Genomic DNA, 16,004 nt, shown 5'->3' on the forward strand with positions numbered 1-16,004 from the left:
ATTAAAATTAATCACCTCATTCTAACACAGGGTTTCTTTTTGTGCATTTATAAACTGCCATTTTTCTATGGGCCATGTCTGTCTCCATTCTATCCGGAGGCAGTCCTCTGGGACAAATATCCCTCCCCCCTTTCCCTTGTTCCCTTCCCCCTTTCCCTTGTTCCCTTCCCCCTTTCTATTCCTGCCTTTGTCTTTTATTCACTGCCCTCTGTTCTTCTGGGGCAAATAAATCTTTTTTGTGCTGAGAACTTGGTCTTTGGGGTCCTGGTCCAATAATGAGCTCTAACAGTTTTAGGGCCTCAAACTCTCTATGCAGCCAAGGATGGCTTTAAATTCTGACCCTCCAGCGTACAGGGATTACAGTCTTGTAAGAGCACGTTTGATCAATGCAGTGCTAGGGATCCAGGTAGGGCTTTATGCAGATTTCTGGAACTCATTAGAGGGTACAGTCAGTGCAAAGGCCGTGGGGCGGACGGTTTCCGATGAATAATAAGTAGGCCAGTCTTAGGAGTTGGTAAAATGAGATAAGGTACCAAAATGATGTAAGAGATAATTCCAGGGACCCAGAATATTGGCAAATATTGAGGGATTCAGAATAGAGAATGATGAGATTTAACTCACATTTTGTTCATTAATACATTCAGTGCCTTCCAAAATGTAACCTAGACTCTTTTGCATATCAGGCCGAGCATTCTACCACCTAGCTATGTCCAGTATCAGTGGTGGAGTTTTGAAACAGACTCGTGTAGCCTAGGCTGGCCTGAAATTCTCAGTGTAGCCAAGCTGATGATGAACTTGTGAGAGATAACTCCAATTGAAACGAAGAAGTAGCAGCAGAGATACTGAAAAGTGATCAATTTTCAGACACATTTAGAATATAGTGCTAGCCATGGTTCATGAAAGATTGAGCCCTGTGTTTGTAAGGAAACAAAGTCCATCTTGGTTGGTCTGACTCAGTGGACAGATGGAGCTATTAAGTGAGGAGGGGAAGACTATAGGAGGGGTAGTTGGAGGGATTAATCAGGAAATCTGCTTTCAACATGTTAAATTTGACATACCTGTTAGACATCCCAAATAGAGATAGACACATTAGTGCTGGAATATGAGTCTCTGGAATCCAGGGTGACTTGGCTAAAATAATCATATTTAAAATAATAAGTTAGAGCTGGATGACTCCTCCTAGCTGGCTAGCATTCATAGCAGTAGGGGGTGATATACAGGCTGCTACAAGACAATGCTATCAGTGCTCTTACCAAGATGTGGGCCCATGTCTTATAAGGCAAACCTTCTAGGCAACATATGTCCCTGGCACAATAGTGGCAAGACTGTTTGTGGGGTCCCCAGCGACTCCTGCTTGTCTTTGAGGTCCAACTCCATAGCAAGGAATGCCTGCCTGGAACTATAAACTTGGTTAAAAGCCTATGGCTGGGGAAGTCACAGGCCCTAGTGGAGAGTCTACTATTGTTTGGATAAATGGGCATGTAGCTAAATTGTCATCTAAATATCTGTTTATACCCATAAATTAGTGTTTCTCTTAATCTGGGTCAGAGAAATTTCTTCTTACAGTGGGAGACAGTGTAGAGATTCATCAGAACTGCTCAAAGTGCAGAGAATAAACATGTTTGAGTGTTCTGCCCTATAATGGGACAGCTATGGTCTACATTACTCCTTGCAAGAACAAGAAAACATCCTAGAAAAGGAGCCAGAAAGATCCTGAGAGCCAAAGAATGGAGGACTATGAAACCCCGTCTTCTGGATGTGACGTGGCTTTTGCAATCATGAACTCCTGCACCTGTGAACCCCTACATATAAACAAAAGTAAAAGAGGAGTAGTTGAAAAAATAGTTAGCAAATAAAACATATGTCAAACAAAAAGTTTTGAGGCAGGATCTCACTATGCAGTCCTGACTGGCCTTGAACTGCTATTTAGACCAAGCTGGTCTTAACCTCAAAGAGATTAACCTCTTTGCCTCCCTAGTGCTGAAAGTGATAAAGACCAACCATTAACCTGAAGAATCTTCTCTTTCTCTCTCCCTCCCTCCCTTCCTCCCTCCCTCCTTCCCTCCCCACCCACCCCTCCTACTACCCCCCTCCCTTCCTGTCTGTCTGTATCTATCTTATCTATCTTCCTCTCACTCAACCCCCCTCCCTTCTTTTCTCCCCCTTCCTTTTTTCTCTCTCTTCTCTCTTCTCCCTCTTTCCCCTTCCCCTCCCCCTTTTTTTGTTTCAGTTGTAGTGTGTTCAATACCATAAGTGTAAGGAAGCAAGCCTCTTCACATCACCAAGTCAGACCCCATGGTGTACCTCTTTTGGCTGTTGCTTGCTAAAGGCTTGCACAAACAAGCTGTCCAGAAAGTCCCAAAAGCTCTTGCCTGCCAAAGGAACATAATAAAGATGGTACTTTGAGTCAATTAAGTCATGCAATTGAAATCAAAAGTTAGGAGTTAACTGAGACCATAGAAAATACAGAGCCAAAGAAAGTTTCAGGAGAAATGGCAGGGGAAGAGAATCACTGGAAGAAGGAAATAAATCTGTGGCATTTGGTTTAGAGGAAACCACTCCTTCTTGCTGCCTTTGAATGACACACAGATGGTGTTTGGAAATCCCAGGAGACTGTACCCAGGTGTTTCTATGGTGATTCCACCCCTTCCTTCTCCTCCTATAAATTATTCTTATTCTAAAATCTACCTACCATGTTGCTATATATAAGCAGCTAAATATGAATAACCACATGGAAAGAAGTGCAGAACTAGATCACTTTACCAGCTTGTCAGGCCTGAGCTCTGTTCCCTGTGGTATCTACAACCACTACCAGAAGAATTAGCGCAAAGCAGACTCTCAGTATGATTTGAACAACTCAAAGAGTAGCAGCAATGCTAATCCTACCTTTGCCCAAAAGAATGCTTTTTGGAGAGCTTGGGACTTTAGTCTTCATTGCCTATACAAGGTATCATCATATGATCATATCAAACATGCATATAGACACATTTACATGCCCACCAGTTAATGATATAATGTAATATGTTAATGCATGCTAAAAGAATGGTTTTCTTGCACCCTACAGTTGAGTCTAAAATATAGCCTCAAAGGTGCTAGAGAGATGTCTCAGAGGTTAAGGGCTGATCTTTTGGAGGACCCAGGTTTGATTCCCAGCACCCACATGGTGACTCACAACTGTCTGTAACTCCAGTGCTGGGGTATCCGTCACTCTTTCCTGGCTTCTGAGGGCACTGTATGCATGTGCTTCATGGACAAGCACTCAGAGAAAACGCCATACACATCAAATAATAAGTAATAACAATGAGTGATATATTATTAATGCCATTAAATCTATTGGACATGAACAGCCAGCAGGCACCAGAGAAAATAGTTGATGAGAATAGGCACATATCAAGATGTGGTCATTACCAATAAAAACTGGCAGTCACACTTTATATTGGTGATATTGGTGCAGCATACATTAGCAAAACCAATCTTGTTCCCATTTTTAGAGTCATTTCTTTGACATAAATGAACTCATTTCCTGTAGGCTAAGGCATGTCATAGATGGTAGGATTTCTGCAGGTCTTTGAATTCTTTCAGTATTCTGACAGCAGGCAGTGGAAGAGTGTTTGTCGACCAGGTCACACCAGCCACGGTTTCCACTGCAGGAACCATAGCTCGTTTCTTTAGCTAGGTTTGGCCTCAGAAGAAGATGGCAGGCTGGCTCATTCTAGTTTTTAACCATTTTCAGAGGGAGACATTACACTGGGTCCCATATTTACCGACTATTGCAAATTCGGGTATGTGCACCTTCAGGGTTGTAGTTCTTATTCTCAGGCCTCCCTTTGTCCAAGTGCTGGGCTGAAATTTTCATTGCTTATTCTCTCTGCCCTTTGGCATTACCTAATGATTTCCTGACTCTGGCCTCTGTGCGAGAAGTCAGCGTCTGAAGTCGTGTTTCACTAAGATATTTCCTTGTCCTTTCCAGCACAAAGCTCTAGAAACAAAGGCAGGGTTATCACAAGTCCCCAAGAGCTGCCTGGGAAAGGCAGGAACTGTAGTTATCAGAGTTAGGACCTTTCTGAAATGTGCTTTTTTTGTCTCTGTGTTCGTTGCATTCAATCACATCAACAAGTGTTGGCTAAGTGTTGAGCGCGGTTTCCTGTGGGATTGTGTAAGGTCCTGCAGGACAATAAATGCTTTGGGGGCACTAAGTTGTAAAGCCATTTCTGACCCAACAGCCAGAAAAATGTGACACAATTCACTGCTGCTGGAGAGAGGACAGCCAGAGGTTGAGTTCTTGCAGGAGCAGCTTCGCTTCACCGTGGTGGACCCCGGGGAGACAGAACAAGCCCAAATGGTGCGTTTTAAGTGGCCTGTGTCTATGCAGCATCTTTTCTTACAGAATAGGTGGAAACCCAGATGTTGTGGGGCCTGGAGTTTTTAAATTTTGGACAGCCCGTCTCAGAAAAATAAAGACACAAAATTATGAGGTATTGGGCTGTCCCTGGGACTTGAAAGGGAGTTTGTAATTTGGGGCACAGAGGCTTAAATTGCTACAGTTTCACTGTGAATTCTTCACCTTGCTCAAACTCTCACTCAGTCTTCTTCATTGGGTGCCTAGCACAGCCCACTGGATGTAGCTTTGTGCTCTGTTGATTTTCTCCACATGCTTCTTTCTGTATTGTCCTGGCAATGACATTTCGAATTGTTTCTATCACTGCTCGCAAAACAAGCAAACGATCAACAATAACAACAACAAAAACCCAAGAGCTTTTAGATGTACCTTTCTTTATCTTTTTATCATGCTTTTTCAGCTACTAATGTTTGGTTTTCCGTTCCTAACCTCTCTATAAACCAGAAATCAAGAATGTTCATGATGGAAAGAGAGATGTGGGAGACACATGGTACATTTGGTTCACACGACCATAGAATTAAAGAGTTCTTGCTAGCTGCAATGATTTCAGTGGACTTTTAAAAATATACTGCAAAGAAATCGTGGTTTCTGTCAGTGTTCCTGAAACTCTAGCATTCTCATGAGTTCCCAGCGTCAGCTGCACTCTCTACATTTTAAATTTACTCTTTGATAAGTTTGTACAAAGATGCAAAATATTTTGATCAAGTATTTATTTAGTTCAGCTCCCACTTCCTCTCACTCCCTTGGAATCGACTCTTCTTCTGAACAGGTCTCCTTTCTACTGTGCCTTTTTGTTTTTACCCACTGAGTTTAATCAAGGTTGCTTGCAGGAATATGGGTAGGGGTTTCTTTACTAGAGCAGCTTACTAGTGAAGAGCATGCTTTCTAAGCAGTTCCAGGAGGTAGGTATCCATGCTGTCGGACTATGAACCACCCTTAGAGCCATTTCTAAGTATGTGTTTGGATTAGTACTTATTGCTGGTACAGATACACCATCCAGAGGGGCTGATTCGACCTGATTTGAAGGTAACCAGTCTCCAAGAGAGCCAGTAACAAACTTAAGGTGCTTGTTGATGTGAGAATACATAAAGAGCTTGGGGGTGGGGCATGAGCAAGGAAAGATTATCTTTGAGTCACACATCATTGTCTTCAGTCTTCTGACTTCATTGCGGTCTATTTTTCAATGTAACTCTAGAGTATCGTGGAGAAGCCTCATCTCCTATGGTGCTGGGCAGGGCACTGCTGTTTTCTCATGACTTCTCAAAACCCTTCAAGGTAGTTATTGCTTGTATTCCATTTACAGATGAGGAACCTGAGGTTTCGCAGTGTTAGGTAATATGTCAGGTTTCAGGGAGATGAGAAAGATTTGAACCCATTTATATGTGATGCTCTTACCCATGTCAGTCCACATGTAGAGAGTAATCAATGCTAAGCCAATGCTAGCTGAAATTTACCACTTTTTACTTTTCTGATGAAGATGCCCAGAAGGAGTGGGGGGGAGGGAGAAAGAGGTTGCTCAAAATAAGAAAGGATGGCTTAGAAAACCTCTAGAAGGCACAGAAGATGAATCTTCCATGCAAAGCCAATTTGATCTCCAACAGAAGTGGCACTGGAATTTTCTCTTGGTGAGAATAAAGTATGCCTTACTTTCATAAGCTTATCTCAGAGCATTCAACGTTTGGTCTTCCAAAATGCCGAGGATGTGAGTGTTGACATTAGTTTTTATGTCTATCTCGTGCCAAGATCAACTGTAACTCTCTGACCTTCAGAGTAGCCTGTGAAATAGGGACTTGTTGGGTCCTACAGAGCTGGGGGCCGGCACCAGAAGCTTTGTTCAGCCAGTTTGCCTGATGCTGAATTGTACTTCTTGTTCTTACTTAAGCTTACCATTGTATTATGTTCAGCCGTTTAGCAGAAGAATGAACAGGGCCAACTTTGGGCAAATATTTGACTATTTAAGTTATCACAGGAATCTCCAGTTCAGATCCTTGCCCAGTCTTCACTTGAACCTCCCTTCTCCTGACTATTCTTCCTGCCTATTTAATACATTTATCACTTTTCTATTTTAGCACCAATCAATCAAAATCCATAGGTAAATGACATGTAAAAGAAGACAATAAAACAAGAAAAGGGTAAAAAAGTGCTGCCTCAGCTCTCCCTTCTAAAGAACAACACCTTCAACCTTGAACTATTCTGGGAAGAGGTTTCCATTGCCAGAGCTACTGACTGGGCCTATTTAAATACATCTGCTTAGGATGTTAGGTTTCAGTATATCACTAGTAAAAAGTTACTCTAAGTATTCACACTCTATGGCTACTTTCCTGTGTTTAGGTTAGAGTCTTCTTGGGTTTAGGTCACACAGTGGCCATGTTGTTTTCTGTCACTGGTATTCTGGTCAGGAATGTGAGTTTAGAGCTAAGTATGCAGAATTCAAATTAGCCAACTCTAACAGGTTAGCAGAGTGACTTTGTGTTCTGTGCAGTTCTGAGAATGATCTACAATGTCTATATTTTCAGTTTCAAATGAGTGTTAGGTTTTTTCTTTGTTGTTTTGCTTTATTTGTTTTTCAAAACAAGGTTCCTCTATGCAGCTTTGGCTGTCCTGGAACTCTGTAGGCCACGCTGGCTGAGTCCAGAGACCTGCCTACCTCTGCTTCTTGAGTGCTGGGATAAAAAGGGTGCATCATCTCTACCCAGTGAATGTGCTTGTATTAAGAATTTATCAAACAAGCATTAAAAAAGAAATAGCCAGTAGCAGAGCATCATCAAGCCAGGCCTTTATACCATCCAAGCAAGACAAGTAGAGTAGCCCAGTTGAGTGACATCATCAAATCAGAGGCTTACAACATCTTGCAAAATCTGACTGGAATTTCTGATTGAGTCTCTTTGTCAGTGAGTTATTCACACTGCAGTCACCTCTGTTGGAGATAGTTTATCTTTTAGCTATTCTGGAGGACATGAGATTTTTGTTTGTTTGTTTGTTTGTTTGGGGTTGGGGTGTTTCAGACAGAGTTTCTCTGTGTAGCCCTGGCTGTCCTGGAATTTACTCTGTAGACCAGGCTGGCCTCGAACTCATAGATCCTACTGCTTCTGCCTCCTGAGTGCTGGGAGTAAAGGTGTGCACCACTGTCCAGCCAGGCTGAATTTTTAAATTTGTTGCTTGCAGTTTTTTTATTTTTTTCTTTTCAAATCAGAGTCAGGGGGTGCCTGATTAAAGGCAACAAGTTTGGAGGACACTTGGCCAAAGTATGCTTGAATATGAGACAGAGGAGGTCAACTGCATCTCAGAATCCATGTATAAAAAACTTAAACAACACCTACCAATTTACCAATATAACGTAAATTACAACTAGGTAATTTGTTTTTCTATTGTAGCTTCATCACCCATAAGTAAGGACAGCAGTTACAATATACAATGTGACTGTTAGATAGACATTTAGATACTGATAGACATTTCACAAACTACCCTGGCACGGGATGGTTGTGTCAGGACATGCCTAATAGGATTTATAAAAGCCTACCAATAAGGTGTACATGGGCATGTGTCATATTCTGTCACCCTGGGTGACTATAACCAACAAATAAACATTCCTCTGATGTCTTAAATAATGCCTGGTATAAAGTGAGCCATCCTTAAATGTTGGCAAGGATCATCAGTACTAATTTGTGTGTGTGTGTGTGTGTGTGTGTGTGTGTGTGTGTGTGTGTACATGAAGGCTCATTATCAATGTCCTCAATTGTTCCAGCGAATAGCAACTTTCACAATTTTCCTTTTCTTTTTCCTCCTTTGGGGGCTGGAGAGATGGTTCAACTGTTATGGTTGTATTCTGTACTGACCTTGCAGAGAACCTGAGCTGGGTTTCCAGCATCCACATTGGACACTCACAGTTGCCTGTATCTCCAGCTCCACGGGGATCTTACAATGGCACCTATACTCGAATGTACACACACACACACACACACACACACACCACACTTTGTAAAATAAAACAATACTTTTTTTTTCTTTTTCGGGGTGTTTATAGTAAAATGAACCGGCTCTGTTAAGTTCTCACATCCCACACAGTTCATTTTGAAATCATGATTTGGTGCCCATAGCATGCCGGGTTTTTTTCATTTAAGTGGCTTCCTTCACTTTTAATGAACCAGGTTCGTAAAACAGAATAAGAAAGGGGCCTGCCTTGTCCAGGTGCCTCAGCTACTTCAAACTACTTAGGTGCTTCAAACTACTGCTGCACAAAAGTCTTACACATTAGTCAGGAAATTCATGTCCCATATGCTCATTGTCATTCAGGGTTATGGAAAGTTGACTTTTATTTCAGTCGCTCAGTGCCAGACACCCTGCTGGCTGGAGGTCAAGTATCTCAAGAAGAACTGACACATTGCACTTAGTCTCACAGGATCATTTCCTTGGGAATCTTTAATAATCATGGTGATTATAAGTCATACTAAGGCAAAAGGTAGCTTTCATGTATGTGATTAGTAGCATGATATTTGCTGATTCGCTGTATTGATTTCTGCCAGGCTTGGTTTTGCCTCTCCTGTGTAGTTTTATATGCTTATGGAAATAGGCCACAAGGATTTGGTAAGCAAATTGATGTTTTTATTCTATGTGGGTGGTATTATAAGAGTCCAGCCAAATCCCACCCATTCCATGGAAATAGATTCTTGTTTAATACAAATTGGGTTTCATGTGGCAACATATTGTGAAAGGGGCTTCATTTACTCTAACCTTCTGCTGGGACTTGCTTCTGCTAATAGTGGGCAGATCAGGCCTTGCCGGTCATTGAACAGGCATATGAATCAGGAGGGGTGCTAGGCCCCCCTTTAGCTGCTAACATAATAAGGAGGACATGGCGCATTTCTAAAAATCAATCCTTATGGAGTACCACTTCCTGTATCAAAAGTGGACCACAAAAGTGCTTTTCTTTTGGACCTCTATTTGGCTGTAAAGAAAAAAGAAATCGTGACATGTGTAGAATGAGATTAGAGATCATTTGATTCCGTGAAGTAAAACAGACTCAGAAGACAAATAAAATACCCCATTTCTCTTACGTGCAAAATATAGATATAGCTCTCTCTGTACATGTACATATAAATGTACACATACATATGTAGGGCATGAGACTAGAAGGGAGACTATGAAAGAAGAGGAGGGCCAAAGGAAGCAGGGAAAGACGCACTACAGTATGTGTGCAGGAAAACAAATAGGGGTAATGCTTAGGGGAAATTAGTTGGGGACCAAAAAAGGATAGATGCATAAAAATGCCATGATGAAACTCTTTAAGAACAGTTTTGAGTTTGGGATTGTTGTTGTTGTTTGGTTGACTGGCTGGTTGGTTAGTTGGTTGGTTGGTTGGGTTTGGCTTTGGTTTTATGAGACAGGGTTTCTCTGTGTAGACCTGGCTGTCCTGGAACTGACTTTATAGACCAGGCTGGTCTTGAACTCAGAGATCAACCTGCCTCTTCCTCCAGTGCAGTGAGATTAAAAGTCTGAGCCACCATCACCAGCCAAGTATTTTATCTTTGATTATGTGAGTGCACATGAGTGCAGTGCCCACAAGACCAGGGGCATCAGACATCTCTGAATGTAGAGAACTCCACAGAGGGGAAGGAAGCAGGGAGATGGAGAAGGGGAGGGCCCAAAGTGGACAGAAGCAATGAGAGTTTGTTAGAAGATGAAAAAAAAAGTGCCATTAAGACGGGATTCTTCAGGTCTGTAAAAGTTCCTGAGAGTCTGCTTTAGGAAGTGGAGCCTTGAAGACCTAGGCCCCGTGAATCAAATTTCATAGGCACATGACTCCAAATGCTCGGTACGTAAGAAGCACACAATAACAGAATGTGAACCCACTTTAATGACAGTAAGCATGCCTGCCAACATATCTAAAAAGAAAAAAAAAAAACCTCTAGGGATATGCTCATCTTTTCCTTGGTCTGCTTGAGCTCTCAGTTTTGTAGAATTAGCACGTGCCATGTGCTTTTGCGTAAAAGAAAGCATTCACAAAGGGCAGGATGAAACAAACCGTGGTGCTAAATTTTGACAAGTTATTCCTTGTCTAGAGCAGAAGGCTTGTAAACCCTTACTGTTTATTGGGTGTATTGTATTGTAGAATGTCACTGAAGGCCTCACAGCCTTCCTTTCTACTTTGCCACTTTGTACTCTTCCCTCCAGTATATGTAGGCTTTCACAATTCTTCTTAATCCTCTCTATATAATTTCCTCCAGACCTATTTTTAATGTAAAGTGCGTGCAAGCTGGATAAAGATCACAGTGTGCAAGTCATTGTGCAGTGCTGGGAAAGACTGCTCTTACCCTGGAACAGATCTGCTCAGTTCATGCGTGGCTTTGAGAAGTATTGTTTTATCGGCTCATGTATGCAAAAATAGGCAAGAGCTTTTAATATTTTAGTGTAGAAAATGAATGTGACACAAAAGTGCCCTGAGACTATGTCCACCTAGTGTACCTACTACCCAGTCTTGTCACCATGCCCTGTGCTACACTCACAAAAGAACCGGCGCCCCTTAAAACAGTATCCAGAGCAAAAAGTATGTAATCTTTTCTTCTATTTAATGAATAGGAGTGCCTGTGATCTGCCCAAAATCAAGCAACGCTCTTGAGAATAGTTTCAATAATCAGTCAGTCTCCTGATCTGCATACATAAACTTAAAGAGCTGCTTTCCTTAATCTTCACTTTAGATTCTGTGGTCCATATCAGAAGGAGAGACTAGTGATGATTGAACCCCAGCCTGTGTTTCTTAGTCTTTCTTTCTGTCTACTACCTGCTGTGGTAGGCTCCTCATACTCCTGGGCTAATAGGAAGAGCTGGCTAGTGACTTGCTGGGTTTGCTTCCGTATCTGCACCTGCTTCCATGCTAAAGGAACAATGTCTTTGCTGGTACTTCCTGATCAAGAGTGTTAATAAGATGCAAATATCTTCTCTTTTAATGCATGGCCCTGGCACTGTCAGGGAGAACTTGAAGGATGGTGTCTCAGAGCAGGAACCTTTTGCTTACAGCTTAAGAGTTAAAGTTAATATGTAGACTTCAGCTCCACAGAGTATAAGGTAAGTAAACTTAATTATCTTGAGACCACCAAAGATAGATCAGAACTACTGGGCACTTGATTGCTAATAATGGTTCACTCTCACAAAGCTAAGAAGAACATGAAGTCTATCTCTGTGGCCCACAGCTTAACATGACTACTTTTTTAAAAATTAGACCTGATACCAGACACAAGGCTAAAACTATTTTGGTATAGAGAGTGGCTGCACTTCTTTCTCCCCTTAAATACCTTCAGTTTTAATGCTTTCCATAGTTTGGGACTAAAATGTATTTCACTTGTGAATGTGCTTAGTCTGCTGCTCCTTTGCATCTCTTTTGACATTTTGTTGTCCTTTTACTCATCTTCTTCCTGTGATTTAATCTTGATATGGTCAATCACACCTGCATCCTTCATGTCAGAAGACCCAGTTATGATCCTGGGTGGTGAATGTCCCTCACAATGATTTGGCTAATCTGGTGAAACCACTGGCCACAGGCATGGAAGGAAATTTCAGTTACCAGATACTTAATAGATGGTGAGCTTCCTGAGGTCAGTTTAAAAGATTTTTCTATCTTCTATCTAATTCAATAAGTGTGTATAGAGTGTTTCATCAATGGAGACCATTTTGATGACTTAGTCAGAAAGATGGTGCAAACAACATAACTGTATGCTAACAAGAGTGAGACATGAGTCAGGGAGGAAGTAATATGCTATAGAAAACCTGCATACTTGCAAAACTCAGAACAACGGCAGAAAAAAACCAGGATCGATTCGTGGTCTACTCTATAATCTGAATTCAGTCTATATTTAGAAGTTGACCTCTTTATTCTCCCTAGACTTAGCTAGATACTGTAATCATTTCAATTCTTTTCTTTAGGACGACAATATGGATAGTAAATCCATTCTGGAAGAACTGCTTCTCAAAAAGTCACAGCAAAAGAAGAAAATGTCACCAAATAATTACAAGGAGCGGCTTTTTGTCCTAACCAAAACAAGCCTTTCCTACTATGAATACGACAAAATGGTAAGGTTCTCCTCCCTTGTATTGTGCTATTCATTATGCTTCTCAAGCCTCCACAAAGTCCTTGATTATAATGAAAGAATACCAGGATTCTTAGCTAAGAGTAATGATCAGCTTGTATCAACATATTACACTGCCTCTCTTTAACCGAAGTATGATAAGTCAAGAGAAAGGATTGGAAACTACTTGTTCACTTTATTAAGACCAGTCATAACATGACTTTAAAACAGTAGTTCTCAGTTAAAGTAATTTGTGTTCCCTGGAAGACATTGGGCAATCATCAGAGATATGTTAACTGCCACAACTTGTTCTGGAGGCCGATGTGTAAGCAGCTATGAGCATCTTGTGCACAGAGACTGGCGATGTTACTGAAATACTCTACAGCTCACAGGCAGAACTTCACACCAAAGAGGTCTCCATCCTCAAATGTTAACAATAGTGCCAAGGGTGAACAATGCTGCCTTAAAACAATGGAGGAAATAAGAACATCTCTGTCTAGTTATGAACTTGAGCACAGGGGAAAACCTGAAACACCATCAAAACCGGAAATGACGTAAAGATACTTCATGCCACTAAACCTTGATTTCTCCATTAACCACTTGGCAGGGGATGCCAATAAATATCACACAGTTCTCAAAGAAGATTGTTAACTGACACTCCGATACTTGCCTTTGGGGAAGTATGGTGTATGTGTTCATAGTTTAGAAATAAGATTGTGACAACCATAGAACAACAGAACATCTATCTCCCTTGGCTTCCACATCCCTTGGTCTCCTTCTAGACATTACCTTTGGCTGTACATTTTTCCCTGCTCACCATGACACACCAACCTGATATAGCTTTCGGTTTGCTTTTGAATTCAGAAAAGAGGAAGCAGAAAAGGATCAATAGAAATTAAGAAAATCAGATGTGTGGAAAAAGTCAACCTTGAGGAGCAGACACCCGTGGAGAGACAGTACCCATTTCAGGTAAACAGAGAGAACAGCCTGTTTAATATTTTCTATGGTTAGCTCATTGTGTCCAGGAAAATATCCATATTGCAAAATGACCCCTTGGGACATTGATGATGTTTGGAGTATCCCCAGGTGTGTGTTTGCAATCTATCAGAACCTTCCTGGCCAATCTGCTTCTTTCAGAGGGAGGGGAAGCATGATGACAGTGTAACGTACCATGGTCTGACCTGCTTCAGGTCTACCCATCCTGTTAATGGAAGACTGTGGGTGTCTCTCTTCTCTTGGGTAACAGTAAGTAGGAAGCTATGCAGGCTTAAATATCAACCTTACCCCATGTGTCTCCAAGGAGTTGGCAAAACAGACCATCATAATACCGGGAGAGTGAGAGTTACGATGGAGGTTGATGTAATATATTCCTTACTCCTCACTCCCATATGTCAGCAAAATGTTCTTTTGGAGCTTGTATTTGGGTTGCAAAGGACTAATAGGCCTTAACTGGCAAAGATGGAGGAGATGGCATGACAAACTAAATAGCAAGTGATGAGGCACTGGAGGCTAAAATAAGAGAATGAAAGAGACCAGCCTAGAGAAGCGGGTGGTGCCATATGACGGACGGCTCTACATTCTATGTTAACCAACTTTGACTTTACAGCAAAAGGATCTTCTTTAAAAGCATTTTGTGTGTGTGTGTGTGTGTGTGTGTGTGTGTGTGTGTGTGTGTGATATGCTCCTACATGCCACAGCATGAATGTGGAATCAGAGGACAGCTTGTAAGGGTCAGTTCTCTCCTTCTACCATGTGATTTCTGGGGTCAGGGTTGATGGAAAGCATCCTTCCTTCTGAGCCACCTGGATGGCCCCATAACCCCCAAAGAATTTTAAATAGTCACATGTTAGATAGAGTGCCTTTGTGTATGGTTTTAGCAGAGTCAGACCTACTACAAAACTATCACCCAGTTCGGGAATACCCAGGGAGAGCGTTTCATGGAAGCAACCTCAAACACAGCAGGGGCACAGAAGCTACAAAGCCACAAATGTTTTTCAGCCCCACAGAGTTCCCAGCCCACTACTTATGTCCATATACCCATAAAGATGCATCACAATTTATCCAGAGTGGTGGTGCATGTCTTTAATCCCAGCACTCATTGGAGAAGTAGACAGGCAGCTCTCAGTGAGGCCACTCTGGTCTACAGAGGGAGTTTCAGGACAACCAGAGTCACACAGAGAAACCTTGTCTCAAAACAAAACAACTTCCCCATCACAACTTATCTCTGAGTGTACTTACTCATTTGTTAGAAAAAAGAAACCATACACTCATATATAAATAAGAGGAACACTATTGAAGTAGGATGAACCCAGCTACTAGGAGATCTTTTGTAAGTGGTATATATTATTTTCCAGTTGTAAAAGAAACCCAGATCCAAAGAGAGTATTGTAATCTTCAAACTGGGGCAGGTGTATAAGCGTATGGGTATAAGAGGAGGGCATCAGGTGTCCTGTCTGTGGAGGCAAGACGACACCAGGTGTCCAGTTCTCTCACCCTTCAGCTGATTCCCTTAAAACGAGATCTCCTACTGATCCCGAAGCTGCCAGAGTCTTCCTCACTGTGACTTCCGGAGGACGGGGTTTGCAGGTTTGTGCAGCAGCATGCCACGCTTTCCTTCCCCTCTGAGCCACCTCTCAAGCCTCAAAAAATCATTCTAATTGTGAAAGGAATCACCTACTGGTTAGAAAGATAGACCACAACACTTCTAAGAAATATGTAGTTTGCCATGTTAAATGTAACTCCGAAGCTAATATATGTTCTGTGAGAAAAGGTTTATTTCTGTTAACATAAAATTTTACAGGTACACCAGATTGAACCGTGAAACACTTGTGTCAAAATTCATCTATTTTTTTATCCCATCCAGATTGTGTACAAAGATGGGCTTCTTTATGTCTATGCATCGAATGAAGAGAGCCGATGTCAGTGGTTGAAAGCACTGCAAAAAGGTAACAAGATGCTGTAATGAAGCCTTGAGTTGTTTTCCTAGGAAGCTCAGGCAATGGGTTGTATTCATGCTTGCTTTTCCATTCTCAGAGTTACCGGCAGGAAGCCTGGGGATCACCAAAGCTTTCACCCTGAGCACAGAGCTAGCTTTTGTGTTTTCCTGGGCGTGGTGACAGAGGGGGTGGGGTGAGAGCCAGGGGCGAGTCAACTGTGCTTCCTGCTCTGCTTCTAGTCCTGTTGGCACCAAAATGCCAATGTTCATAAACAATAAGCTTTAGTAAGTGCCGGCTAACCACTTGCCAGCTACTCTGTCAGGCACATGTAGCATCTTGTTGCATGATCTTCTTGACAACTTTATGGACATGGAGATTATTAGTCTTCATTTTTTTACACAATTTTAAAAGAAAACAGGCAAATGCCACAAACCATCCTAGTGGGATTCTCAAAATTCAATTACCCGAATCCAACTGTTTTAATGTCACTACATTTTAACCTAAGTACCTATATTTTCCCCCCAAACTGAAAATTGAATATAAATATTATTTGTGATTTTTAAGCTGCTGCAGTAATAAAGGAGAGAATTGTTACTATTAATTTATTGG

The 16,004-nt window shown here is 41.7% G+C and overlaps 1 protein-coding gene across 2 annotated transcripts in view; it reads left to right on the forward strand.

Moving 5' to 3' along the window:
- The first annotated feature begins 4,218 nt into the window (after positions 1-4,218).
- Positions 4,219-16,004, forward strand: part of BMX (BMX non-receptor tyrosine kinase) — a 62,104-nt gene continuing 50,318 nt past the window's right edge. For both annotated transcript variants that reach the window (XM_080910307.1, XM_080910308.1), the window contains exons 1-4: positions 4,219-4,342; positions 12,317-12,463; positions 13,324-13,428; positions 15,323-15,404. In XM_080910307.1, coding sequence (XP_080766433.1) covers positions 4,340-4,342; positions 12,317-12,463; positions 13,324-13,428; positions 15,323-15,404 — 337 coding nt within the window. In that variant the 5' untranslated portion in view covers positions 4,219-4,339. The remainder of the gene's footprint in view (positions 4,343-12,316; positions 12,464-13,323; positions 13,429-15,322; positions 15,405-16,004) is intronic.

Source organism: Micromys minutus, assembly GCF_963924665.1.
Source record: "Micromys minutus genome assembly, chromosome: X".
NCBI lineage: Eukaryota > Metazoa > Chordata > Mammalia > Rodentia > Muridae > Micromys > Micromys minutus.